General features: G+C 45.9%; 4 protein-coding genes across 5 annotated transcripts; 3 read left to right on the forward strand and 1 right to left on the reverse strand.

Moving 5' to 3' along the window:
• The first annotated feature begins 2899 nt into the window (after positions 1–2899).
• On the forward strand, positions 2900–8598 carry LOC4326985 (YTH domain-containing protein ECT2). Of its 2 annotated transcripts, none has more exons than XM_015766950.3 (7): positions 2900–3170; positions 4829–4951; positions 5051–5124; positions 5206–5703; positions 6465–6989; positions 7075–7287; positions 7508–8598. In XM_015766950.3, the coding sequence occupies exons 2-7, from the start codon at positions 4864–4866 to the stop codon at positions 8234–8236; spliced, it is 2127 nt and encodes a 708-aa protein (XP_015622436.1). In that variant the 5' UTR covers positions 2900–3170; positions 4829–4863; the 3' UTR covers positions 8237–8598. The 2 variants fall into 2 exon arrangements, with proteins under 2 accessions (XP_015622436.1, XP_015622437.1); XM_015766951.3 differs by having other exon boundaries at positions 3035–3170; positions 4814–4951.
• A 3140-nt stretch (positions 8599–11738) lies between these two features.
• On the forward strand, positions 11739–15865 carry LOC4326986 (GDSL esterase/lipase At1g09390). Its single transcript, XM_015772911.3, has 4 exons — positions 11739–12558; positions 13432–13617; positions 14375–14529; positions 14989–15865. Exons 1-4 carry the CDS (start codon positions 12114–12116, stop codon positions 15511–15513), a joined length of 1311 nt encoding a protein of 436 aa, XP_015628397.1. The 5' UTR covers positions 11739–12113; the 3' UTR covers positions 15514–15865.
• A 3960-nt stretch (positions 15866–19825) lies between these two features.
• LOC9271433 (GDSL esterase/lipase LIP-4) lies at positions 19826–23246 on the forward strand. Its single transcript, XM_015769562.3, has 5 exons — positions 19826–20230; positions 21909–22094; positions 22243–22400; positions 22493–22763; positions 22849–23246. Exons 1-5 carry the CDS (start codon positions 19921–19923, stop codon positions 23076–23078), a joined length of 1155 nt encoding a protein of 384 aa, XP_015625048.1. The 5' UTR covers positions 19826–19920; the 3' UTR covers positions 23079–23246.
• A 69-nt stretch (positions 23247–23315) lies between these two features.
• LOC4326833 (senescence-specific cysteine protease SAG39) lies at positions 23316–24846 on the reverse strand. Its single transcript, XM_015769571.3, has 2 exons — positions 24228–24846; positions 23316–24138 (listed from the first exon to the last, which is right to left on the reverse strand). Exons 1-2 carry the CDS (start codon positions 24688–24690, stop codon positions 23528–23530), a joined length of 1074 nt encoding a protein of 357 aa, XP_015625057.1. The 5' UTR covers positions 24691–24846; the 3' UTR covers positions 23316–23527.
• Between the last annotated feature and the right edge of the window lie 609 nt (positions 24847–25455).

Raw genomic sequence — 25455 nt, forward strand, 5'->3', positions numbered from 1 at the left:
AAGACGTAGACGCCCAACAACGGCGGCATAATAGGCCAGCCGTGCAGGCGGAAACACCAGTCGGCGGCGGTCGAGGCGAGCCGGTGGTGATGTTCTGACTGATCCATTCCTGGAGCGTAAGAGATAAGCTTAAAGCCATGAATCCCTTTTATGCATATCTGGATCTGGATCCTGCAGAACAAACATATAGGATGAGTAGTATCTGATATAAATATAATACTCGAGAAAAATTCAAGCAGTTTATAAATACGTATTTCTTCTCTTGTTAATTTTGATTTCCCCGAGCAGATGACTCATTACGTTTAAACACTCTGCCCGACTAGTCATAGCCACCAAGCACTGGGAGTCGGCCTAAGCACTTCCCAAACATGCATATGAGTGACATGAGTTCGTCATTAATGGAACAAAGTTTCACGGATCGGAGTTTACTACTCGGGTACTTTTGCAATTATTAAGAGCAGAAAATAAATTTATCTCATCTCTATGCTTTTGATTTATTCCGAATAATACTTAGCACCTTGCGTTACTCGGTCCATCCAATGAGCCCCCGGGTGCTAGGAATCGGCCCAAAGGCAACCATCCATTGGCAAACCAAACGGAAAGCATAGGAAGATAGAACTCCATAACTCGATAGGTACTTTTGTACTCAGATTATGTCGCAAGCAATCAAGATAAATATTATAAAAAATATGATATAACATCTGTAGCCCCCGACTCACTACTCAATGGAAGACCAATTGGTGTAGTGAGGCAGAGGAAAAAAATATCATATAAAGAATAAAATAAATGATGACTTAGCTTTGTAGTATTCCCCTTGGTGATGGCAGAAGTGGCCAATGTGGGAACAAAGTCGTCCATCAATAACAATGAAGACACCAGTCGGCGGCGACGAAGGCGGTCGACGGTGAAAGCGAAGATGCCCACTAATGGCGGCATAATAGGTCAGCCGTGTAAGCGGAAACACCAGTCGACGGCAACGAAGGTGAGCCAACGGTGACGATGTAGACATCCAACAACGGCGGCATAATAGGCCAGCCGTGTAGGAGGAGGCACCACTCGGCGGCGACGGAGGCAGGCCGGCGGTGAAGTCGTAGACGCCCAACAGCGGCGGCATAATAGGCCAGCCGTGTAGGCGGAGGCACCACTCGGCGGCGACGGAGGCAGGCCGGCGGTGGAGTCGTAGACGCCCAACAGCGGCGGCATAATAGGCCAGCCGTGTAGGCGGAGGCACCACCCGGCGGCGACGGAGGCAGGCCGGCGGTGAAGTCGTAGACGCCCAACAGCGGCGGCATAATAGGCCAGCCGTGTAGGCGGAGGCACCACTCGGCGGCGACGGAGGCAGGCCGGCGGTGTAGATGACGATGCCCATCAACGGTGGTGTGACCAACCGACCGTGTAGGCGGGGACACCAGTCGGCGGCGACAGAGGCAGGCCGGCGGTGAAGTCGTAGACGCCCAACGGCGGTGGTGTGACCAACCAACCATATAGGCGAAGACACCAGTCGGCGGCGACGGAGGCAGGCCGGCGGTGAAGTCGTAGACGCCCAACAGCGGCGGCATAATAGGCCAGCCGTGTAGGCGGAGGCACCACTCGGCGGCGACGGAGGCAGGCCGGCGGTGAAGTCGTAGACGCCCAACAGCGGCGGCATAATAGGCCAGCCGTGTAGGCGGAGGCACCACCCGGCGGCGACGGAGGCAGGCCGGCGGTGAAGTCGTAGACGCCCAACGGCGGCGGCATAATAGACCAGCCGTGTAGGCGGAGGCACCAACCGGCGGCGACGGAGGCAAGCCGGTGGTGAAGACGTGGACGCCCATGAACGGTGGTGTGACCAACCAACCGTATAGGCGAAGACACCAGTCGGCGGCGACGGAGGCAGGCCGGTGGTGAAGACGTGGACGCCCATGAACGGTGGTGTGACCAACCAACCGTATAGGCAAGGACACCAGTCGGCGGCGACGGAGGCAGGCCGGTGGTGAAGACGTGGACGCCCATGAACGGTGGTGTGACCAACCAACCGTATAGGCAAGGACACCAGCCGGCGGCGACGGAGGCAGGCCGGTGGTGAGGTCGTTGTTGCTATCAGCAATGGCGGTGGCGAGGACAAGCCGGCGGAGTAGACTCGCGGCCGATCGACTGGAAAGCTGAGACGCCTCGAGTCCATGACCAGCGTCAATCGCCTGGCGCGCCAACTGTCGAAACATGGATTCGGCAATAATAAAACGGGGTAGCGCACGAGACCTAAAAGTGGATGGATGTGGAGACAAAGGATTTAGACAGGTTCAGGCCCTCTCAATGAGAGGTAATACCCTACTCCTGTTTGGGGATTTGAATCCGCCGAGTATGTATTGATCTGACGATCAGGTTGTCTCATGCCTCCTAGAGGGCCTCCTGCCCACCTTATATAGGGTGGGGGGCAGGATTACAAGATAGAAACTTTAACCAATACGGTATCGGTTTCCTAAATCAGGACTTTAGGCCGTTCCGTAATATACAAGGAAACGTAACACCCAAGTCATGATCTGTTACATATTACATAGATATAAGTTATCCCCTATAACTAGTCGGATAACCATGCCGTATGGGTATGGGGTACCCATAATATCCACAATACGAAAGAGAGAAGATCGATGTCTCACTTACATGTGAATCCCACATGATTTTTTTATTTTTACTTATTGTTCCATGTCGGCACCACATCACCCAAAAACGTCTTCAATACTGTCTTAACTACATTTGCACCAGTTTTGAAAGATAAGGGATGCGTTCTACCCGGTTTAGGGACCTAAAGTGAACTTATTCCTATTCTATTTAAAGGGATCAGCCCGGCCCAACCCGGCCCGACGGCTGGCCAGCCGCACCGACCTAACCCAAGCCGCCATACAAAAAGGCGACCCTCACGATTCCAAACTCGCCACCTCCTCGACCCCGCCGGCGTCCGCTCCTCCTCCTCGCCGTCCTCCGCCGCCGCCGCCTCCTCCGTCGACCCCGCTCGCCCAGACCCGCTTACCGCCTTCCCCCCCTCCCCTCTCCCCTCCTCCGCCCACACGGCCGTTGCGCACCCTTCGCCCCCTCCGCGCGCTCTTCCTCCCCCAAGGTTGGCGCCGCCTCCCTCCGCTCCGTGCGGTCAAGGAATTTCCCCGTGATTGCTGCCGCAGCAGCGCCGCGTGAAGGTTAGTATCGCGTTTTTTTTAATTTTATTTTGACTATCTCACCGTAGATGCTCGGGGAAACGCGGCGCCATCGTTTGTTCGGCTGGCTATTTGATCTAGTCGGTTAGGTTTACGCTTTGTTGGGATTATGCGTGGTCCACTGTTTGTTCATGTAATTGTTTGTGTTTATGTTTTTATTATGTAATTTGCAGCTTAAACATGTAAAACCAAATAACCCTTCTCCTGTAGGAACATGGAGAGGAACTGCCAATTTGCCATGCTATTGTGAATTCTTGATTTAGGTTTCGTTCTCGTTGCATCGATTTTTCATTATTCTGCAGGGTTCCTCTATAACTGTTGACTTAGTTTCTCTTTAGGTCCGGAAAGGTAGTTGTGTGAATATGGATTGTCAAATTTATCAGGCATTGGGTTTAGTTCATCATTTTAGTATTTGTTACTCTCTAGAACGACCTCAATTTTTCCTTCGCCTCTGCAATTAGGACATGCATGATTGTCAGTTATTGAGCCAAGCTTGGGCTTGGTATTTGAAGGTCAGCATTTCCTGTGCCCTGTTTAGTGTTTCAACATATGTGGTAATTGCACCTTGCATGCTAATGAGAGACCAACAAATAGGCAAAGGATGCAGGGACAATCAACCCATCTGTCAACCCTTTATCAAGTTTGAGATGCCCTGTGCCATTTATGATATTAGTATTGTTTGGTAAATTCGGTGATGAAACTTTGTCATGGTAGATTCATACAACATAATAAGACGATCGCTAGTTTCTCTTCTGACATGCAGAGAGTGTCTCAATTAAAGGCCAGCATTGCTGTACTTAGCTGCTCTGTATCAAACAGTAGTTCTAAATCCACTTCCTCATTTATATTTTTGATAGGGATATGCAGATATTGATTGGCTATTAGATTACTGTTCTTGCATTGTTGAGTTTCCCCTTCTGTTCTTGATTTGCTACGCTGTTGTTCTTTGCTTAGAATCATCAGTTGACTTTGCACCATGCTTTGACCACCTCTACATTGTTCGCCTCTCAAATGTTCCATGTGATGAATTCACATGCATCACTAGTTAGTTGTAGTATATAAGTTATGAAATCATTGAATTTTCTTTGAAGGGCTGGGCTTTGTGACATGATGCTACTTGCCCTTTCGCTTCATGGTTTTGGTTAGTGCAATGTTGATGTTATCTGTATACCTTAGGATAGTTGAAGCCAAAATGAGCTGAAATTATGATTATAAAATCTTGATGTTAAGTATTCTATGTGCAAAGATCTTTCACTGGACTTGACTTTTCCAGGTTACCAAACTTAGTACAATCTCTCATTGATGTGTATTGTCATCTTATTGTTAAGTCTGATCACAACTATATTTTCTATACACCTATTTTGAGAAGGCAAAAACATTTGTATTGTCAAGTTAATTTTTATCATAGTAACAGTAATTGGAATTTTTATATTCCTTTTCTATGTTTGTCTGCTTGTTGATTAACTTGCTGCAATATATGCTTCTTCACTGGTTTATTTTTGTAACTGTAAAATAACAATTAGTTAGACACGATGGGGCATGAATGTTGTTGCATTTTATGCAGTATTGCTATGTTAGTTTCATAATTTTCAGTATGTGTGAAGCTGTTCATAACATCTCTAAAGTTCTGAACACTGCAGTAAAACAAGTGACTTGTTTCCAAACCGTGAATTGTATGGAGATGGGAATGACGCCAGAACAAATCTATGGACAAAATGTGTATGTTCCTGCAACTGCGAATCCTTATCCGTATGGTTATACAGGTAAAAACATGAACTGGCAGCTTGCTTTCGTCCACATGTTATCTGTTGTGCTTTATTTCTCTTTATGCTGTCGGGTCGTAATACATTTATTGAATGCAGAAGTTGGATCACCTACGGAATGGTATAATAACCAAAGCTCTTTAGGATATGATGGCCAAGACATCTATTTTCCGGTTAGTACACATGACAGGTTTTCTCTATACTTTCCCTTTCCTAATGAGCATTTTTACCTAGTTTGTTTGATTACTTCGCAGGGTTTTCAAACCGAAGGCACACAGTGCATGTACTATGCTGCCCCTGACAATGGATCTGGTCATCCTTCCTACAGCCCTTACCCAATAAATTCTTCTTTCATAGTCGACGGTTCATATCTGCCCCTTGAATATGTTGGTGATGCTGCTGACCAAACATGCCAAATAGTTCCCTCGCCCTATTATGTTCCAACTATTCTTCCTTATGCACATGATAATGTTCTGGGAAACACAACCGCACCTCTTCACCCCCCAGTCTATGTTCCTACTTTGCCAAGCTATACTGTAACATCAACAAATCATGCATTACCCTCAGTTCCTCCTGTTGCCACAAAAAATGATGTCATTGCAAATCCACCTATACAATCTACTATTGTCACCTCAAAGCAATTTCTGGATCATGCGAGTGATCCCAAGGTTCAATTGCGTAATCCAATTCCACTGAAGAAAGAGCTGGCAGATGGCTCCATGATGCCTGTCAAATATCCTCACACTTCACAGGTAGGCAAATCCACATGTCCTTGCAGGTCTTCTGTTAGCTGGAGTGCTCTCTTTTGTCAGTTGCTATGCAGTACTAGGCCATGTCTTCTGTATGTTAATTCAAAACAATTATAGGATTTAACATTGTCTTATGACATGAAAAAGTTTAGAACAATGTGTGAGTAGTGCCTTTGAATCTGTACTTATTGTTCTAGTAGGCGATGGCACTATATTGTGATATTGTGGCCACAGCATAGTTCTATCTCAATTTAATATATACTACCAAACTTATTTCTAATTGATCAGGTTCCTTTTTTTTTCTGAAAGTCAACCCGTTAAATAATAATACTACAAAGATTTGCATACTGAAAGATGATATTCAATATGATGCTGACATATGTGGTCATATTTTTGTTACCAGTGGTGTGGGGATATTGTGGTAACTGCACTTGGCAGATATTTTGATGTTATACCATAGAATGGTTATATTTTGTAACTGCAAATATAGTGTGCCCTATGATGCATTTCAAACTTACTTTGGGTATTCCTGGAGTTCTTTAATGTTTTTGTGTAGAACAAGCTTTTGTACCAATTTGAAATCTATTCATGACTAGTCTATTTATTATTTCGTTTTGTAAAGAGAAAAATCCTGAAAGGTTGTTTGCCTTTCAACGCTTGCTGTAAAAGTTCATATTTTTTCTTTCTGTGTGATTAATTGCTTATGTTTGCAGAAATTTCTTATCTCTCTTTCTGAGCTGACAAATCTTGTGCTAAATGATCAGGCATTTTCAAATTTTCCTGAGAGGCGATCTGCTGCCAAGCATTCGCCACAGGAGAAATTTTCTGTAAACAATGGCTCTGGTTTTGTTGGGTCTAATGTTCAGAGGTGGGCTGCAGCAGAGAAATTTGAGCCTAATTCAAATTTGAGTGGTCGTATTGGTAGTGCTAGCCCAAAGATGAAATTATCGAACGTGGATGGCTTAGGAGGTGCGGATAAACCTTGCGGTCAGAAGTCTTCTGCCATAATCGCAAAATCCTACACATCAAGGCTCTCTGTTGGTGATCCAGAAGGGACTATTGTTATACGATGCAACCAATATAACAGTGATGATCTCCGAGTGGACTATCCCTTTGCAAAGTTCTTTGTTATCAAGTCAATTGGTGAAGATGATGTCCATAAATCAATCAAGTATGGTGTATGGTCAAGTTCTTCTAGTGGAAACAGCAAACTGGACATTGCATTCAAGGATGCTAACAGGATAGCTAAGAGGAATTCTACCAAGTGCCCTGTTTTTCTGTTCTTCTCCGTAAGTACCTCTAATGTATTCAAACTACATTTATTCAGTGTTGTCTGTGATTAAAATATTAATTCTGGGATTTCTTGTTTATCAGGTGAATGGTAGTGGGCTCTTCTGTGGCATGGCTGAGATGGTTGGTCCTGTTGATTTTCATAAGGACATGGACTTTTGGTGTCAGGATAAATGGACTGGCAGCTTTCCAGTAAGATGGCACATCGTCAAAGATGTACCTAATTATACCTTGCAGCATATTTTGCTGCAGAACAATGAAAACAAGCCTGTCACACACAGCAGAGATACACAGGAAGTAAGCATTCATGACAAACTACTCTAGATGTAACATTTTGCTTAATATGCTTCCTCGAATTAGTTTGGATCTATGAATGCCAGTGAATTTCATTTGTAATGTTCTATAAAAAAATGTTCTGTTTGTCAAGTAGTTTGTTAGTAATTTGATCATTGAAGCATGACTTGTTTTAAACCTTGGTTTCATCTCACATCTTTGTTGCTCAATATTTGAATTGCAGATACCATATGTTCCTGGAATATCTATGCTAAAGATCCTTAAGGCTATCAAAGTGAAGGAGTGTTTGCTTGATGATTTCATGAAATATGAGGAGGATGAGGCGAGAAGTAAACATTATTTCAGAAGGTCCAAGTTGAGCCATAATGCTCCGGATTTTGTTCCTGTCGCTCAACGAAGAAAAGACGTCACTGATGTTCGGCAGCCAAAATCAGGCAACGTACTGATAGACAGAACACCGGTGATACAGAATATGTCAGTGAAGCCACAGGGTAGTAATGCGATCAAGCCTCAGGATCAATGCCTACAAGTTGTTGAAAAACAAGCCAGCGATGACGGGAAAGAGAACAGACATCAAGAGAACCGCAATGTCAGGCAGGCTAATGATAAAGTGGTGAAAACTGGGACTAAGCAGCCACAGGCATCAACAGTTAAGACAAGTGTGGATAGTAAACAACAGTACTGGAAGAAGGTTGAGTTCCCTGGGCAAAATCCTAACAGTGCTGTTCATGGCTCATCGAAAGCACATGAAAAGCATCTAAACGAATCAAAAGCACCTGAAAAGCATTCAAATGGTGCTAACTGTAGCTCGGCAACTGTCAGTTTGAAGACAGCCAGAGAGGAAACTATCGTTGCCAGAGTCAGTTCTCTTGCTATCAGTTATCAGAATTCCTCAGTTGATGTCGTGAAGATTGGCTCGATGCCAGTTTTGGTTAACAAAGCTAATGTGTAGGTGTGGTTCCTTTTTAAGCTTTTCCAATGTGGTCTGCTTTTCTTTTTTGCATTTAGCAGGGTCTGCTTCTGGTATTACTTCTCATCATCATAGGTTGTCTGTCTTCTGTTTAGTGTTGCTCGTCTTAAATGTGGCAACGAAAATGAAAAGAGAAAGGAAAGAAAAAAAACATCATAGATTCTAGTAGTTCCCTGGTGGAGAAATTTTGTTCTTTCTTTTGAAAGGAAGGAAAGGATGAATACAAGACGTACTCTCTAAACATATGAAGAGAAGAAAGTGATTTGGGACTGAATGGGTTCCCCAGTTTTGGCACTCGATTTGCTTTGTACGTGTTCCCAGTAAAAGGCTTGCATGCTTTGCTATGGTTTGCTGGTGTTTGTGTTGTGCGGCTGTGATCCTTGCCTGTTGCTGTTCTATCCCCTTTTGTGTTGCTGTTGCATTCCCCTCTGATTTCGGACGGGCTAGCTACTGATTTGTTTGTTTGCTAAGGCTAAGCACACACCACATGCATGCTTCCATCTGTAGCTTTTTTCCTCCTGAAGTCTCAAATCAGATGTGACCTGTGAGAGCGAGGTTTTAGCCTTGATGGTGGACATGGAAAAGAGAGAGTTGAATTGGTACGTGGTGGTACAGCGTTTTCATCCTGTATTGGGTTTGTCATCTTTCCAGATTTCAGGGACACAACATAAGAAGACGTCCCGTCCGTCCGTCCGTCCGTCCTGTGATGCAATGCAGCACATCCTTTGCAAGTTGCAAGCTAATAATGTACGCTGCTACTCCCTGCTTAGTATTAGGCAATCGTTGTCACTTGGGACGACGGTTGAAGGAAAAGCTCTAATTTATACCTGTCGCCCGTCGGGGCGGCACCCACGCATCCATCGGTTGAAGTTGAGGCCGCGACCGCGCAACCTGCGCTGCGATGGGTCGTCACGGACGTGTGTAGGTGTTGTGTGGTGCACACTGCACAGTGGTCACCGTTTTCTTTGGTCCGCTCGCACTTGATCTTCCCAAATCACAACTCCGTTCACTTTATTGAATTATAATTACTGCAAATTATTTGCTCCACGTACTCCCAGCAAACGTCTCTCTTATTAATCTGTATTGCTTAGATAACTATTTAATTAGACAATCCGCAATAATAATCCACCGCTTCAAACGTACTCCCTCTGTCCCATAATATTAAAATCTTGGACTGGATGGGACGTTTCATAGTACAACGAATCTGGACAGATGCATGTCCAGATTCATTGTACTATGAAACATCACATCCAATCTTATGTTGTAATATTATGGAACGGAGGGAGTACATGTTTTCTAGGGTTGCCATGAGTGACATGCACAAAAAGAGGCAGTATGCGTCATGCATCTTCTCCTCGTCAAATTTGCGTGTAGAGGATCAAATCACCCAAAATTGCTCGATATTCATGGTTGTTTCGGCCAGGTTTCGAATTCTATGAAATTGAACTCTTCCCATCAACTCCCTTCTCAAAAAACATGCCTTTGTTAGATGACCAGTCACCTATGAATTTGTGAGAAAATGCGAGAAAAAACTTGAGTGCTCCTACCGAACGTAGGAATTTAATAAGAATTTCACAGAAAACAGATTTGATTCCTCTAAAATTCTGGTGAAATTCCTTCGGTTCCTCCAATAATCCAGCAAAATTCCTCCAAATTTTTCTCATTCCCACTAGATCGATTCATCCGTACCCGCAATAAATCGCCGAAAGGAAAAGGAGAAAACTGATGAAGCTGCAAATTAAACAAGCTAGGCGTTGCCACGCACGCGCACGGTCTTTTTAATTACTCTCCCCTAGTTTACGCCACAGCTACGTACAGAAGCAGACAGCGATCCATCAATCAATAGCCACACAACACACGAATTAAAACGGTGGTACCGGGCAATGCAAAACCCCTCATTATCAACTCTCCCTTCCCCACTACTAAAAGCGATCGAGACCGACAAATCACAAACATATCCAGTAGTAGTATCATACGATGATCCGTAGTAGCATCATGGATACCCCAGTGCGTGTGATCGATCGAGTCGGTGCTAATGCCCGTACACATGCACGCCGGGGCCGTGTGTCGCCATGCGGCTCGATATATGACACCATCGCCACCTACCAGTACTGATCGAGCATTCGAGCCAGCCACCGTTGGATTTGACATTTTGGGGTCTGTTTGTTTCTTTACCCTACCAAATCTTTGGTAGTGCCACACTTTTAGTCTATTTTGGCACTATCAATTTTTTAGTAGGGTAGAGATGTATGGTACATATTTGAATTGCTACCAATTTAAAGCCAAATATTGATGATAGAGAGAAGAAAGTCTAGATTAGTGCCAAATTGTTAATAGGCATTACCAATAATTTGGCTACAATTCAAATATACACTATCACTATTCAAGATACCAACAAATTAAGGTCACATTTTGGCTCCAATCCAAAATGGCCCTTAGTCTTTTCTAGAAAACATTTTGCGAATAGGCCCTAAAAAACTTAATCGTAGTCATAGATCTCTAACTCGTGCTAGAGACATTGGTACCAAGGCCGTGTTTAGTTCCAAAATAATTCTTTAAACTTCTAACTTTTCCATCACATCAAAACTTTCCTACACACACAAACTTCCAATTTTTCCGTCACATCGTTTCAATTTCAACCAAACTTCCAATTTTTGTGTGAACTAAACACAGCCCAAGGTGGAATGTCTCGACGCCAATTAAGGTGACACCGGTCTCCGCCACCTTGGAACAAATTCCCTTTCTCTTCTTCCTATTGATTTGTGTTGTTAGATTGCGAGAGAACTGACAAATCAATATATCCTAATTCATTTTAGATAAATCGCTAAATCGTATTAATCCGGTGTCAAGTTCTGAAAAAGTCAATAAATTGGAAGAATGAAGGGACCAACAAACTTCTCCATATTAAGGTTTTTGAAATAAAAAAATTATAGAAATGAAGCACACACTCTCAGTAAAAAAAAGGTCACACATTTAGACATAAACCATGTTTAGATTCATAACCAGAAATTAGTCTTTTAAGGACAGAGGAAAATATGTTCATATGCTTTTTTATAGTTCTAAAAATGCCATTTTTATAAAAAAAAATTAACCATAAATCAATATGATGGGAGAATGGTAGTAGAAAAAACCTTAGACGGCGGAGGTTGGCACCAAATTGACTTGCCCCGAGGCAGTGATAACATGTCGAACAAGGATATATCTTTAATAAGCGTGTGTTTGAGAGGAAGAAAAAAAAAACGTAAAACAAGATGAACCATTGGCTATTGATTATTGATTATTTTAACTTTTTAGAAAATAGATTAATATGATTTTCAAAAATAACTTTCTAGTTTTTTTTTTAAAAAAATATATACTATTTGGTAGTCTAGGAAGCGTGCGTGCGAAGAATAAGGATTTCCCCAATCTAAAGGTCTATTTGTAAAATACATGTTTCTAGAAGGACTAAAATGTGCAGAATCCAGTAGCCAGCCAGCCAGCCAGCCCCGGCCGATGCAGCGTCGCCGTTCCGGCCACCGCGCGGCGAAAGCCTCCCCGCCACCAACCCCCCCCCCCCCCCCCCCTCACAAATCCCATCTCTTTTTGACTCCTCGCGCCTCACCTCGCCTCGCCTCCATTACATTTCCACCACGCGGCCGCCGCGCGCGTACGCCCTCACATCACCTTTCCACCTTCTTCTCCTCCTCCTCCTCCTCCTCTCTCTCTCTCTCTCTCTCTCTACCTCTTTCTTGTCTCCAACTAGAAGTAGCTATAGCTACCTAGCTCCACGACAAGTGAGCTCCCGGAGAGCAGGAGGAGGCTTTTGGTAGCCTCCCTCGCCGCCGCTTCGCCGCATTTCGGTTGACGTTGTGGCGACAATATGACGAGTGGGTTGGTGACCGCCGGCGGTGGCGGCGGCGGCAAGGTGATGAGCCTGCGGCTGCAGTACTACGTGGTGCTGGGCGGGGTGACGGCGGTGGTGCTCCTCGCCTGCCTCAGGTACACGCCTACTGCCGCCGCCGTGGCCGCCGTCGGCTACGGCTTCTGGGGCAACGGCGACGGCGCTAGCCTTGCCGCAGCTGGGGCGGCGGCGACCACCGTCGGTGGCACTGGTACTAGCGCTGCTGCGACGACGGGTGGTGGCGGCGCCGGCGGGGGGCGGTCTCCCTCTCGCGTGGTGATCTTCAACTTCGGCGACTCCAACTCGGACACCGGCGGGATGGCGGCGGCGATGGGGTTGAACATCGCGCTGCCGGAGGGGCGCACCTACTTCCGCCGCCCCACCGGCCGCATCTCCGACGGCCGCCTCGTCATCGACTTCATCTGTCAGTCTCTCTCTCTCTTTTGCCACAATGCCACTCCCACTCACCATCACTCTACTACTTCACCCTCTTCAATTTCACCGCAGTCAAACTCCTACAGTACATTGATTTACAGCCAAAAAAAGAGAAGAAAGAAATATGAGAACTTCTTCCAGTTTCTGAACTGAAAACAAACCGAAGCCGCAGTTTTCTTGATGAAAAAAAATAAGAGAGAGAGAGAGAGAGAGAGTAACAAATACGAGTACAAGTATTATCCAACTGCCGAAACCGCAGGGAAAGCAAGAGGGGAAAGGGATGGGGGTCGAGGTGAAGTTAACAAAAGTTGATGAGATGTGACACTGCTACTCAAAGCGGAATCACAAGAAATAGTAAAGCGATTCCTACAGCGTCTGCAGCAACGGGAGCTGAGGCTGAGCTGCAGTGGCAAGTGGTTGTGGGGGCGACGTCCAGTGCCCAAAATTATTGGTGCGAGACATCAATGGCACACGGCCCGGTCCTCTGCACAATCTGCCCCAGTAAATGTAGCAGGAGACTTTTCCAGATACCGCGGCACCCAAAATAAATCAACCTTTCTTCTTTTTTTCCTTTTCTTTTCACATTTCGTCGATTCCACGATGCACATCACATACACAAATTTGGGGATGTTCTTCCGACATGTGAAGTGTTCTTCCGACAAAATTTGAAACTATCTGAATTTATTAAATACGGTTCAAGTTAGTAAAATTCATTTAGGAAATTTGGGGCTGCACACTCACACCTACTCTGTTTTTTTTTTCCTCCTCTGAAATAGGCAGGAGGGACACCTCACAAATTGACAATTCAGACATAGGCGGTGTTTTTAATTTGGTGGTGATGTAACCATTTGCATATATGCAGGTGAAAGCCTGAACACGCCTCATCTGAGCCCGTACCTGAAGTCACTGGGCTCCGACTTCAGCAACGGCGTCAACTTCGCCATCGGCGGCTCCACGGCGACGCCCGGAGGATCCACCTTCTCGCTCGACGTCCAGCTCCATCAGTTCCTCTACTTCAGAACCAGATCCATCGAACTCATCAACCAAGGTCTGTCAAATCAGTCATGCCCGGCCACATTTTGATTCCCTACCTTGCTGCACTGAAGAATCAGTAAGATCACAGTAAGAAAAACGATGATAAATTGTGTACCAAAATCTAATTGGGAAATTGTATATTTGGAGGCTGATGTCGCTTTTGGAGGGAAAATGGTAGAGCTTACTTAGTTGTTGTGGACATAATTATGATTCAAAAATTAATTTGCTTTCTGTTGAGCCTTGACTTAAGCATAAACAAATGTAAGCTACATCTCCAAATTAATTCTGAGCTTGGATATGACATTGCACATACTACCTCCGTCCCAAAATAACTGTAGCTATAAATATGCGTGCTCAGCGTTTCGACCATCCGTCTTATTTGAAAAAATTATAAAAAATATTAAAAAAATTTGTCACACATAAAATACTATTCATGTTTTATAATCTAATAACAATAAAAATACTAACCATAATCTTTTTTCAAATAAGACGAACGGTCAAACGTTGGACATAAACAATGCTAAAACTGTATTTATTTTGAGACGGATGGAGTAAAATCTATCATATGGCCCATATTCAATTTGCTCAGCTGTCCTACAAAACATTTCCAGTACTCTCTTCTTGAACCATATACAAAAGACAAATTGAAGAGAATCTTCCTGACAAAAACAAAACAAAATGTAAATGATTGCACGTACGAAAAAAGAAAGAGAAAAACTATTGCAAACATGTCCTGACCAGCTCACTTGTCTGTTGGGGGTTTGATGCAGGCGTGCGAACACCGATCGATCGCGACGGATTCCGAAACGCCATCTACACCATCGACATCGGGCAGAACGATCTCGCTGCCTACATGAATCTCCCCTACGACCAAGTTCTTGCCAAGATCCCCACCATTGTTGCTCACATCAAGTACACCATCGAGGCAAGCTCAATTCTCTTTATCATGATCCGATTATTTTGTCATTTGGTTGATGATTAGGGTACTATTTAGGGGAGGTTTTAGTAACTACCGCTTCTCTCAAAACCTCTAGTTACCTAATAGTATTAAAAAAATAAGCTAAAAGTCAGCTTCTCCATATTTTTAGATATTGACTACCAACCAGCTATTTCTTAGTAGAATCTTAATCTCTAAATAGAGCTTATAATTAGTTTCACTGGGCTACTATAGAATGCTATACCATTAATTCCAATGAAATGTTTACGTGTTGACGTTAGTATGGTATCATAGATACCACATCAAGGTATCAAACACGATACTCATATATACCAGATCTGGTATTTAGATATCATGATGACGTCATCATAACATCAGCTAAACGGTATACCGTTTTGTAGTATTTTTATTAGCTTAATGACACAATTAACGTCGTGGTGGATGCAGGCGTTGTACGGGCACGGTGGGCGGAAGTTCTGGGTGCACGGGACGGGGGCGCTGGGGTGCCTGCCGCAGAAGCTGTCGATCCCACGCGACGACGACTCCGACCTCGACGGCAACGGGTGCCTCAAGACGTACAACGCGGCGGCGAGGGAGTTCAACGCGCAGCTGGGCGCGGCGTGCCGGCGGCTCCGGCAGCGGATGGCGGACGCCGCCGTGGTGTTCACCGACGTGTACGCCGCCAAGTACGACCTGGTGGCGAACCACACGCTGCACGGCATCGAGAGGCCGCTCATGGCGTGCTGCGGCAACGGCGGCCCGCCCTACAACTACAACCACTTCAAGATGTGCATGTCCGCGGAGATGGAGCTGTGCGACATGGGCGCCAGGTTCGCGAGCTGGGACGGGGTGCACTACACCGAGGCCGCCAACGCCATCGTCGCCGCCAGGGTGCTCACCGGCGAGTACTCCACGCCGCCGGTCAGGTTCGCCAGCCTCGTCAACTCCACCGCCGTACCCAACGACGGCTAAGCCTTATCGATCTCTTGCTGCTACAATGTCTCTCCTTTGATTTGGTGGATCAACCAGACAAGAGAGACAACCAATGCAAGCTGCAGAAAGAATTATTAGTGGATCGATCGAGCAGCTGGCTTTGGCTAAGCTTTGGTGGTGAGCTCACATTTGTGTGGAGCTCACGATCAGAGGATGGGGAAGGTAGTGTGACTGATAGGATGGACCACCAAACTGAGAGTGTGTTGTTGTGGGGGTGGGCCTCTTTAGCTTTACATATATCATCAAACATGTAACATGTGTGTGTGTGGAAGTGTAATTCTTTTAATAATTGATCAGGAAAATGATGGGGGTGCACAGCATTTTGATTGCATGTTTATGTTTTGTTACTATACTTGTTCCAGGAGATGTTCATGTAGGTAGGGACGAAAATGGTTATGAAAATACCCGACGTTCTGACCGACCGAGCGTCGTTTTTGCATACAGATATTATTTCTGACCATAGGTGTTTCTAGCAATATATAAAATCTCATTCTTTTTTTCTAATTTCTTTCGGTGCCGAATTGTGGTCGGTATTGAATAGTTAAATTGATAAATATAATCCATTTTTACCGAGCAAATGTCTTTTCTGAAGAGATTCTACCAATTATGATCATTTTCATCCCTACCTGTAGGGTGTGTGGGTATATATCTACTTTCCCTATTTGTAGGGTGTGGATATACATCTACTTGCGAAAATTCTAAAGAGAACGCCGGGGGGGGGGGGGGGGGTCAATGGGTACAGATGGAGAGGTCCACTGGAGGGGAGGCTACGGTCGTTAGATCTGGCGGCTCCATTCTCCCTACCAACGAATTGAATTGGTTTTGCTTCCTCTTGTTAGAGTGCGCAGCTCCAACCCAAAAAACTAGTCTGATAGGTGAGAATCGCCCTCAAAAAAATTAGTCTGATGGATAAGAACCGCCCCCATTTTTAAAGTCGTGCTCCCCATCATCAATTACCGATGTGGGACTGAACCCAACACCTCATGGCTGAGGGATAGAGGAGGAGGAAGAAGGGGGAGGTTCCGGCGTTGCAATAGCGAGGGGAGCAACGCAGCAGGAAGGATCAGAGGAGGAGTTTATGGTGTCGCTACTTGCTTTGCCTTGCCTCGCTCGTATGTGTGGGAGTTAGTGGATCGTCTGGCTCACGTTGGTGATGTGGTCCAACTTAACGTGTGTTAGGTTATCTAGTGAGCCATCGGCTATGACTCAGAGCCAGCGCTGGTTTTACTAATTTAGCACGGGTATTGGCTGCTGGTTTATCGTGAATCAAGTGTGATGTTCATATTACTCCCCTGAACTACTCCAGTGGATTACTTAACTCCCTAGACTAACTTTTGGTTCATTTTACACTATAAACTATTAAAAATATTTCAGTTCGCTCTTCTAACACTATTTTTTTAGTCTATGCAAACAATATTTTTCATTGAAAATTTGGAGTGAGATTTTTTATAAGCCGGTAGATTTGAAGTCCTAAGTTTAATGGTAGAGTCATATCTTCATCTCACTAAGCCAAAAAAAAAAACTTCTCCAACCTAGATTTTGGCTTAACAGTGTAGGGAGTGGTTTATGACTTTAAAAAAGCTAAATGAAAAAACTGTTTGTTTGTTTGTGCTCTCTTTATTTAGGCTTAGGCCTATTGGTTTAGACTTTTAAGTTAACTTTTTGGCTTATATGATTTATAAGTTGGTGGATTTAAAGTGCTAAGTTTAAAGGTGGAGTCCTACATCTACCTCACATTATTACAAAATAGATTTTTCCTGACAGCCCGTTTACGTTTTCTACGACGGCTGACGCTGCCGCCAGCGACTAAATGCAAGTGAGAATTAACCATCTTCACCGCTTGTGAAAATTAAGTAGCTAGGTTAAGCTGACCACCAGGAAAAATTATTTTCGAGCAAAAAAAAAAAACCCAAATCCGCCACCCACGCTTGAGCTCCGCCTTCGGATGCGCCGCCGTGCCTGAGCCATCACCGAATCCGCCACCCGCCTCCTGTGACCGAGCTCCACCACCTGTGGCGACCCCACCATCCCGAGCCTCTGGATCCACCACCCGAGCTCCGAGCCACTGCCTGCCGGATCTAGAAGAGGGGAGGGGGTTGGAGCCACTAGAACCTTCTTGAGGCTCGGTGGTCGTCATGGTAGCAGCCGCTGTCGTCGTGGCAGCGGCCGCCGGATCCACCTCTTTTACCTCGACCACCCTTTTCTTCACTATTGTGAAGGCGGATCTAGCGGTCCCGAGCACCGTCACCGTCGAATCCGTCCCCTCCACCGTCATCATTGTTGCCTGCCGCCCGCGCCACTCCTGGTCATAGATCCGCTACCCACACCCCTTCCGCGGCCGGTTCCGCGGTCTGCGGCCCTCCGGTGGCCAGGTCCGCTACCCTCGCCCCTCGAGTCTTCGTCACAGTTCGTCGTCGCTGTTGAGAGGAAGAGGAGGAGAAGGAGGATGAGGATAGGCTGGTGCTGCGAGGGTGGCAGAGGGGTTGAGATGGGGTGAAGGAGGAGGTGAAGTCCGAGTAGTTCTTTTTTTTTACAGTCAGTGCTCCTTAACCGCTGACAATGAAATCCGATTTTCATTGGCTATCACTTAAGAGATCCACTTGCAAAAATAGATGTACTTTTGCAAGCAGATTTCTTAAGTGATAGCCAACGGCGGTCAGTGACCGGAATCCCTCTCAAGTATCTTTACAAACATGTGTTCATTAAACCCGCCAGTAAAAATAAATGGATGGTACTATGAAAAATGGTTTTGCAGTAGTGCCATATAAGCAAAAAAAAAAATTCAATAACCTAGCTTTTGGCTTTATAGTGTAAGAGTGGCTTACTTGCGGACAATTATTCCATTTTGGGGTAAGCCAGAAAAGCCGAAAAAAAACTGCTTCTTTGTTAGGTTTAAACTTATTTTGTTAGGTTTAAACTTATTGGTTTATAAGCTGGCTTATAAACTTAAATAAAAGAGAGCCTTAGACTTTTTTGCTATGACTGGCTTATAAACTTAAAAAAAAAGCCTTAATCAGCCTAAGCTCTAGCTTATGCAAGTCATGCTTTGTTTCGAGATGGGCCTGAACTTCCAACTACTCCTCACGATCCATGGGCTGCAAGGCCTTCTTCAGTTCTTCCACCGGCAAAAATTGTTAAAGCACGACTAGTACACACAGTGCAACTTCAATTCACGCGCACACACCGACACACGAGTACATACACACATCATACGGTAATACACGTCATAAGGTGGATCCGGATCAATTTACCCCTTACCGCCACTCACTGCGTCTGTTTTTACTTTACAGATGCCGTCACGCACAAAAGGGGAAGAAGAAGAAAGGATACGGCGCACTGTCGCACTCCATACGTATGACGTGCCATGCCAAGCGCCGGTTCACGTGCACTTGCAAGCTTTCTTGAAACCGAAACAGAATCGCCCAAGTAATTAAGTGCCAACCAACCAATCAGGCCCCAGCCGACGGCCGACGTGCTAAAAGGAAGAAGGTTAAAGAAAAATGAGATTGTGTTCTCATGCAGTAATAACGTTTCTTAATTTTGGAAACGGAGACTGTGTTGGTGGTGATCAAGTCGGCTGAGAACCAAATCCATGGGCAACATTCTCCTTCTTCTCACCCTTGGCAAGGGAATTCGTGACGTGGCCAACCCAAAGAGACGGAGAAAGTACGTGGTGTGAATGGAGAGAAAAAAAAAAGAGAAAATTTAACTTTTATTTAGGGGAATGCTACTCGACGGTATCCCGTTTAAACGGAATGATACCTGAGAGGTACATTAGAGAGGTATCATTCTGTCTGATCAAAGTATGAGTTGATACTTATCATGTATTAGATAATAGTTCAAAGATATCATCACGCCCAAACGAGATAGTGTCCCGTAGCATTTCCCTTTATATTTTATATTTTAGGCGTCTCGGCAAGGTGGGTTGGACGCTTGGACTTGGATTCGCTGCCGTCCCTAGATATGGTCCAATATGTCCACCATCACCACTAAACCACCGCTGTCTCGGAGATACGACATCCATCAACAAAATCAGACCACTAATGACTGTACTATCAAACCTGATTCGAGAACCATTACCGTTAACCAATAATGTTTAGCCATCTTAACCATTCCTGGTAGCGATTTTTCGTCGAGTAAAACTGGCAGTAAAACACGAAGAAATCTACTCGAGTTTTACCCTACACCACCACCCATTTTACCGCGCGCCCCCACAAGCACAGTCACAGCAGCAGCAGCATCCCCCCATCCCCACACCGGCATATATGCTGTGCTGCCCTCACAGAATCCCATCCGATTCCCAGTACACCACTGCACCGAGTTACTCCATCAAGAGAGAGGGAAACAGCGCAGCAGAGCAGCAGTGTGGAGTAGTAGTGGGGGCACATGGCCATGGACAGAGCTCGTCGTCGTCGTCATCGTCATCCAATGTCGGCAGCTGCGAGGTCGAGCGCGTTCTTGACATTATGGAGCGCGGTGGTGGTGGTGGCAGCAGTGGCACCGACGGTGGCGGCGGCGGGGTTCAGCTGCCGGGGCGGGGCGCGGCCGGTGGTGTTCAACTTCGGGGACTCCAACTCGGACACGGGCGGGATGGCGGCGGCGATGGGGTGGCGCATCAGGCGGCCGGAGGGCCGCGCCTTCTTCCACCACCCCACCGGCCGGTTCTGCGACGGCCGCCTCACCATCGACTTCCTCTGTCAGTTAATCTTCACCTTCCTTCCTGTTCCTCCCTTCCTGCTCCTGTAGCTTTTGCATTCGTCGAGTTCTCTCTTCTCTTCGCCTTCTTCGATAACCATCTCTTTGCTTGAATGTAGTAGTAGCTGCGTTTCTTGCGATTTTTGCACTTGAGAGAAACATACCTTTCCACAATTTCAGTGAGAAGGCATTGCTCTTCAGTAAATTAGAAAACAAACAGTTTATTTTTTTTCAGTGAGAAAAACACATTCCCACTGAACTGACTGGTGTCGTGAAATCCACATTGGATCTTGGACTGACTCTTTTCTCACTTCGAACATTTCTTGAGAGCATGTGTTTGGCGCAAATTTTTTTGCACGAATTTTGCATGAGAACACCGAAGCACAAATTATTTCATCCAGATTAACCTTAAATTCGTACAATGGAGAAATTTGTTTCACACACTCAGGGCACTGGCCATCTTGCCATTTCCGAAAGGCAACTCCTTTCTAAGCTGCAGGATTCTCCACTCTCCATTTCTCCAGTACCGTATGAGTAAATTCAGTACTGCTGCTGAAGCCTGAACTTAATTGCATATCTTGGACGGCTTAGCTACGAAGCACTAAATATCCATCTCACACACATCATGTGGACTGCTGCGAGATTAGTTGGTCGGTTGGGGGTCCCTGCCTTTCATGTGTTCATTCAATCCCCCTGTCCTTGTGAACACCAGGACATCCATGGTCACTCACAGCCCAGCTGTTCTTTCTTTTGACATGGGAGCATGTCTTTTTCTGAACCTCCTTGCCCTACACCACTTCCAATAAATGGAGTGCTTTGCCTTTGCTTGCGCGTGAGCATCCAAGCTTTGTAAAGAGAACTAGCCAAGGATGGCAAAAGGCTAGGTACTGATACTAATTACTAAATGCCTAAGACTTTTGATGTGAACATTCAGTGCTTGTGCTTTTCGTCGAGTGAGGAGGAAGCTTTGGCATCACCTGGTGGCATTCAGACTGTTAGTGAAAAAAGAGCCGAAAGCCGGTTGGTTTCCTTGAGAAACTAGTGAAGACCGAAGAGTGTGTAATTTTCGCCTTTCTATCTTTGTCAAGGCACACTTCCTTTTGACTGAGTGTCCAGTTGTTGCAATTGAGATGGACTGTGATTATTTGACAAGATCCTATAATGTCCTTCCGTTATCTGCAAATACATCCTATCTTAAGCTTTGTTCTTTTGCAGAAAGTACCGGATGACCAAAATGAACAGCATGTCGGTACTTGTATAGGAAGATATAAGCCACTAATCTTAAATTGTTTAATTGTTTATGGTATTGTAGTAGCATGTCATTTCTGAAGAGATGTGGTGTACTCACAGGTGGCGTTGAGTTAATTAGCTAATTACCTAATCAGATAGTATTGGCTAGAAATCTTCTTTCTTCCAGTAGTTGCTAAAATCTTCTGCCCAAGTTTGCACATCATTCATGAGTTGCCTGATTGTCGAATCCTGTTCTGCATGTGCCACTGCAGAAAATGACTTTGTTACGACTAACACTGTATTTAAATAGCATCTATACTTCCATCTAGTTCAGTTGTTTGCATCTCTGAAATTTCATACCTCTATGATTTATATATGTCAAGTTTGGTGGATATAGTTGTTTGGCCTTTTACTAATATTGTGTCCATGGATGACCAAAATGCATCCAGGTGAAAGTTTAAACATAGGTTATTTGAGTCCGTACCTGAAGGCATTGGGTTCTGACTACAGTAATGGTGCAAATTTTGCCATTGCCGGTTCAGCGACATTACCACGGGATACTCTTTTTTCATTGCACATACAGGTGAAACAATTCTTGTTCTTCAGAGACAGATCCTTAGAACTCATCAGTCAAGGTTCGTTTGTTGTTTATCTTCCCCTCATATCTAATAGAACAAATTTCAGAAATGTTGCTGTACTTGAAGCTCAAATATTACGTGCACCATGTTTGCACAAGGCCTTGGTTTTGCAATGAGCAATTTTTTTTTTTTTGGTTATACTCAGGTCTACCTGGTCCAGTCGATGCTGAAGGGTTCCGAAATGCTCTATACATGATAGATATCGGACAAAATGATGTTAATGCTCTTCTGTCCTACTTGTCTTATGATCAAGTAGTTGCAAGGTTCCCTCCAATACTTGATGAGATCAAGGATGCTATCCAGGTTTTTATTTTTTTCCCCCTTCTGTGAACCAAGATTATGTACCACATACTATGCCAGATTAACAGAACTTTCTACCTTCTGTCAAAATGCAGACTTTGTATGACAATGGGAGCCGGAACTTCTGGGTTCATGGAACAGGGGCTCTTGGCTGCCTTCCTCAGAAGCTCTCCATTCCTCGGAAGAATGACAGCGATCTTGATTCAAATGGTTGCCTTAAGACCTACAACAGAGCTGCAGTCACATTCAACGCAGCGCTGGGCAGCCTCTGCGATCAGTTGAGCACGCAGATGAAAGATGCGACTATCGTTTACACCGATCTGTTCCCTCTCAAGTACGACCTCATTGCGAACCGCACAAAATACGGTAAGCAAACGGAGCATACCGAATCACAATTCTCGGTCGAATCATTTGGGGATTCGGTCAGTTTCTTACAACTGCTGTTCTTCAGGTTTCGATAAGCCGCTGATGACATGCTGCGGGTATGGTGGGCCGCCTTACAACTATAACATCACCATAGGCTGCCAGGACAAGAATGCCTCCTGCGACGACGGCTCAAAGTTTGTTAGCTGGGACGGTGTGCACCTCACGGAGGCTGCCAATGCCATTGTGGCTAAGGGCATACTGAGCTCTGACTACTCCAGACCCAAGATCAAGTTTGATCAGTTCTGCAAAGTCTGATGATAGATACTCTACCTTAAAATCCTAATAGCTTTCAAGTTGAGGAAAATAGGAGAGTAAGAGAGAAAGTGGCATTTCATTTCATCCAGGTCCAAAATGGACCTTCATATGTGACAATAATATTTCTCTGTTCATTTTCAAGGGAATGCGATTTATAATTTGTTCCCCCTTTCCATGGTTATATGGAAACATGATATGTAGCAAAGTAGCAAGGTATTCACTAATTCACATAAAGAAAATGATCATTTTTTACTAGTTAATTATTCCATTACCATCGTTTACGATAATTTTATTTCCGTACAATTCCTCTCACTTAATCAACGGTTCATATTACTTCACCTTTACGTACCTTGCAGACCCTGTAACAACACCTAAACTAGTTGGATGGCTTGCACATTATTGCTAGGGACGGCACGACGGCGATGGAGGTGGCCGGCTAGCTGCAGGACCTAGACGGTGGGGTAGAACGGCGAGACGGCGAGGCCGCAGGTGCCATGCGGCGATGCGACGTCCTTCTCGAGCAGGATGTAGCCCTGCTGTCCCCACGTCTTGCCCCACGAGTTCTTGGCTATCCAGTACTTCTTCCCGGACGCGCCGTCCTGGCAGTAGCCCACCAGCGTCACGGCGTGGTTGGGCTTGGGCGCCGCCGTGCCGCGCGGGCCCGGGAACACGCCGGAGCCGTAGAACTGGAACGCCGGCCCGCTCGCGTCGACGTACGCCGTCACGGGTTGCCGCGCCACGGCCGTCGCCAGCTGCCGCTCGTCGGCGGGCGGCACGGCGCGGTAGCCGCCGACGCGCGCCGCGTGGTTGAACAGCATGTCGTCCACGCGGCACCTGCCCTTGTACCCCTCGTACCGGTACTCGCTCTCCGCCGTGATGCCGCCCTTGTCGACGACGAGCTGGAACGCGGCGTCCGTGTGCCCGCCGCCGCACCCGTCGCTGTCGCCGCCGCCGTCGACGCAGTCCACCAGCTCCTGCTCCGACAGCGGCGTCAGCTGCCCCGTCCTGATCTTCATCAGCCCCTCCATCGCCGCCACCGCCGCGAACGCCCAGCTTGACCCTGCAACCAACGTAGGCAAAAGACGGTGAGCAACGGGCGGCGCGCCGACGAGCGGCCGGCCGGCGGCGACGGCGAGCTACTTTGCTTACCGCAGGCGCCCTGGTCCTTGACGCCGGTGACGGCGCCCTTGAACCTCCAGTCGATGCAGCACGGCATCCAGATGGGATCCACGGGGCGGGGCGCCTCCTCGGGGTGCGGGTGCGGGTGCGTCGCCGGCGGCGGCTGCTTGACGCCGGTGTAGGTGGCGACGAACTCGCCGTTGGTGAGGTCGGCGAACTGGTTGATGCGCACGGCGGAGTCGTAGGTCGCCTCCGGCCTGTAGCTCCGGATGAAGCGGACGTTGTCGCGGAAGACGGCGAAGCGGTGCTCCTTCTCGCCGTGGCACTTGTACGTCTTGCCGAACTTGGCCATCCACTCCTCGAACATCTGCATCGTCACGCTGTCGTCGCCGCCGCCCCCGCCGTTGTTGTCGTAGTAGGCGTCCGCCGCCATCGCCTGCAACGCCATGAACGTGCACACGAGCAGGACGACGACTGCAATATTACTAGCCATCCTAATTAAGTGTCACCAACTTAATCACTTGATTATTCGAGCTAAATAAATGCCTAATATTAATTGTTTCTCTTGGTTAATGTTTGATCTTTTAGCTACTCTTAATTATGCTGGATGCTGGCATGCATGCTGCTGGTGTAGCTAGCTATCGTGATTAGGGTTCTGAAAGAACCAGGCTTTATATAAGCTACTAGTTAGCTAATAGCACAGGGGTTTTTGCCATCTTAACAATGGCTAATTGTACTCTTGAGTGCTTAATTGTACTTGCAGTTGATAGCTGTTTCATCGTCAACCGTACGTCTCAATTGTTTACAGAAGTGTATCGATCAGTAGTTGCTAAAGAAAACAGTTAATGTTTTCATGGAAGTAGTTAGTTTCAGTCTGACTTGATCCGACTATTATGGTTAGAGTAATGATTATCCTTGTACAACTAGGGTACATAAAATTGTTCTTTGACTGTTTTGATATGCACGTTCCAATTAACGACCTAGCTTTGCATTTGACATGTTCTGTACCGTACTGTCTATTACGTTGGCACTGAACCATTCATGCTCATGCAAGCTCAAGGCGAAACAAGGCAATTTGCATGTAAATCAAAATGCAGAAATGACTTTTGTACGATTTGCAATGTCAAACGCAGGCGTAGCGCTTACTTTCTCGCTAAATGTTCGGAGTGGCTGTCATTACGTACAGTCTGCTTGCACAAGCAGAGTAACTAGTTGCATTAACACCAAGTCAAATTCGACGATGATATGACTTGAATTA

The sequence above is a fragment of the Oryza sativa genome, chromosome 1 (assembly GCF_034140825.1).
Source record: "Oryza sativa Japonica Group chromosome 1, ASM3414082v1".
Taxonomy (NCBI): Eukaryota; Viridiplantae; Streptophyta; class Magnoliopsida; order Poales; family Poaceae; genus Oryza; species Oryza sativa.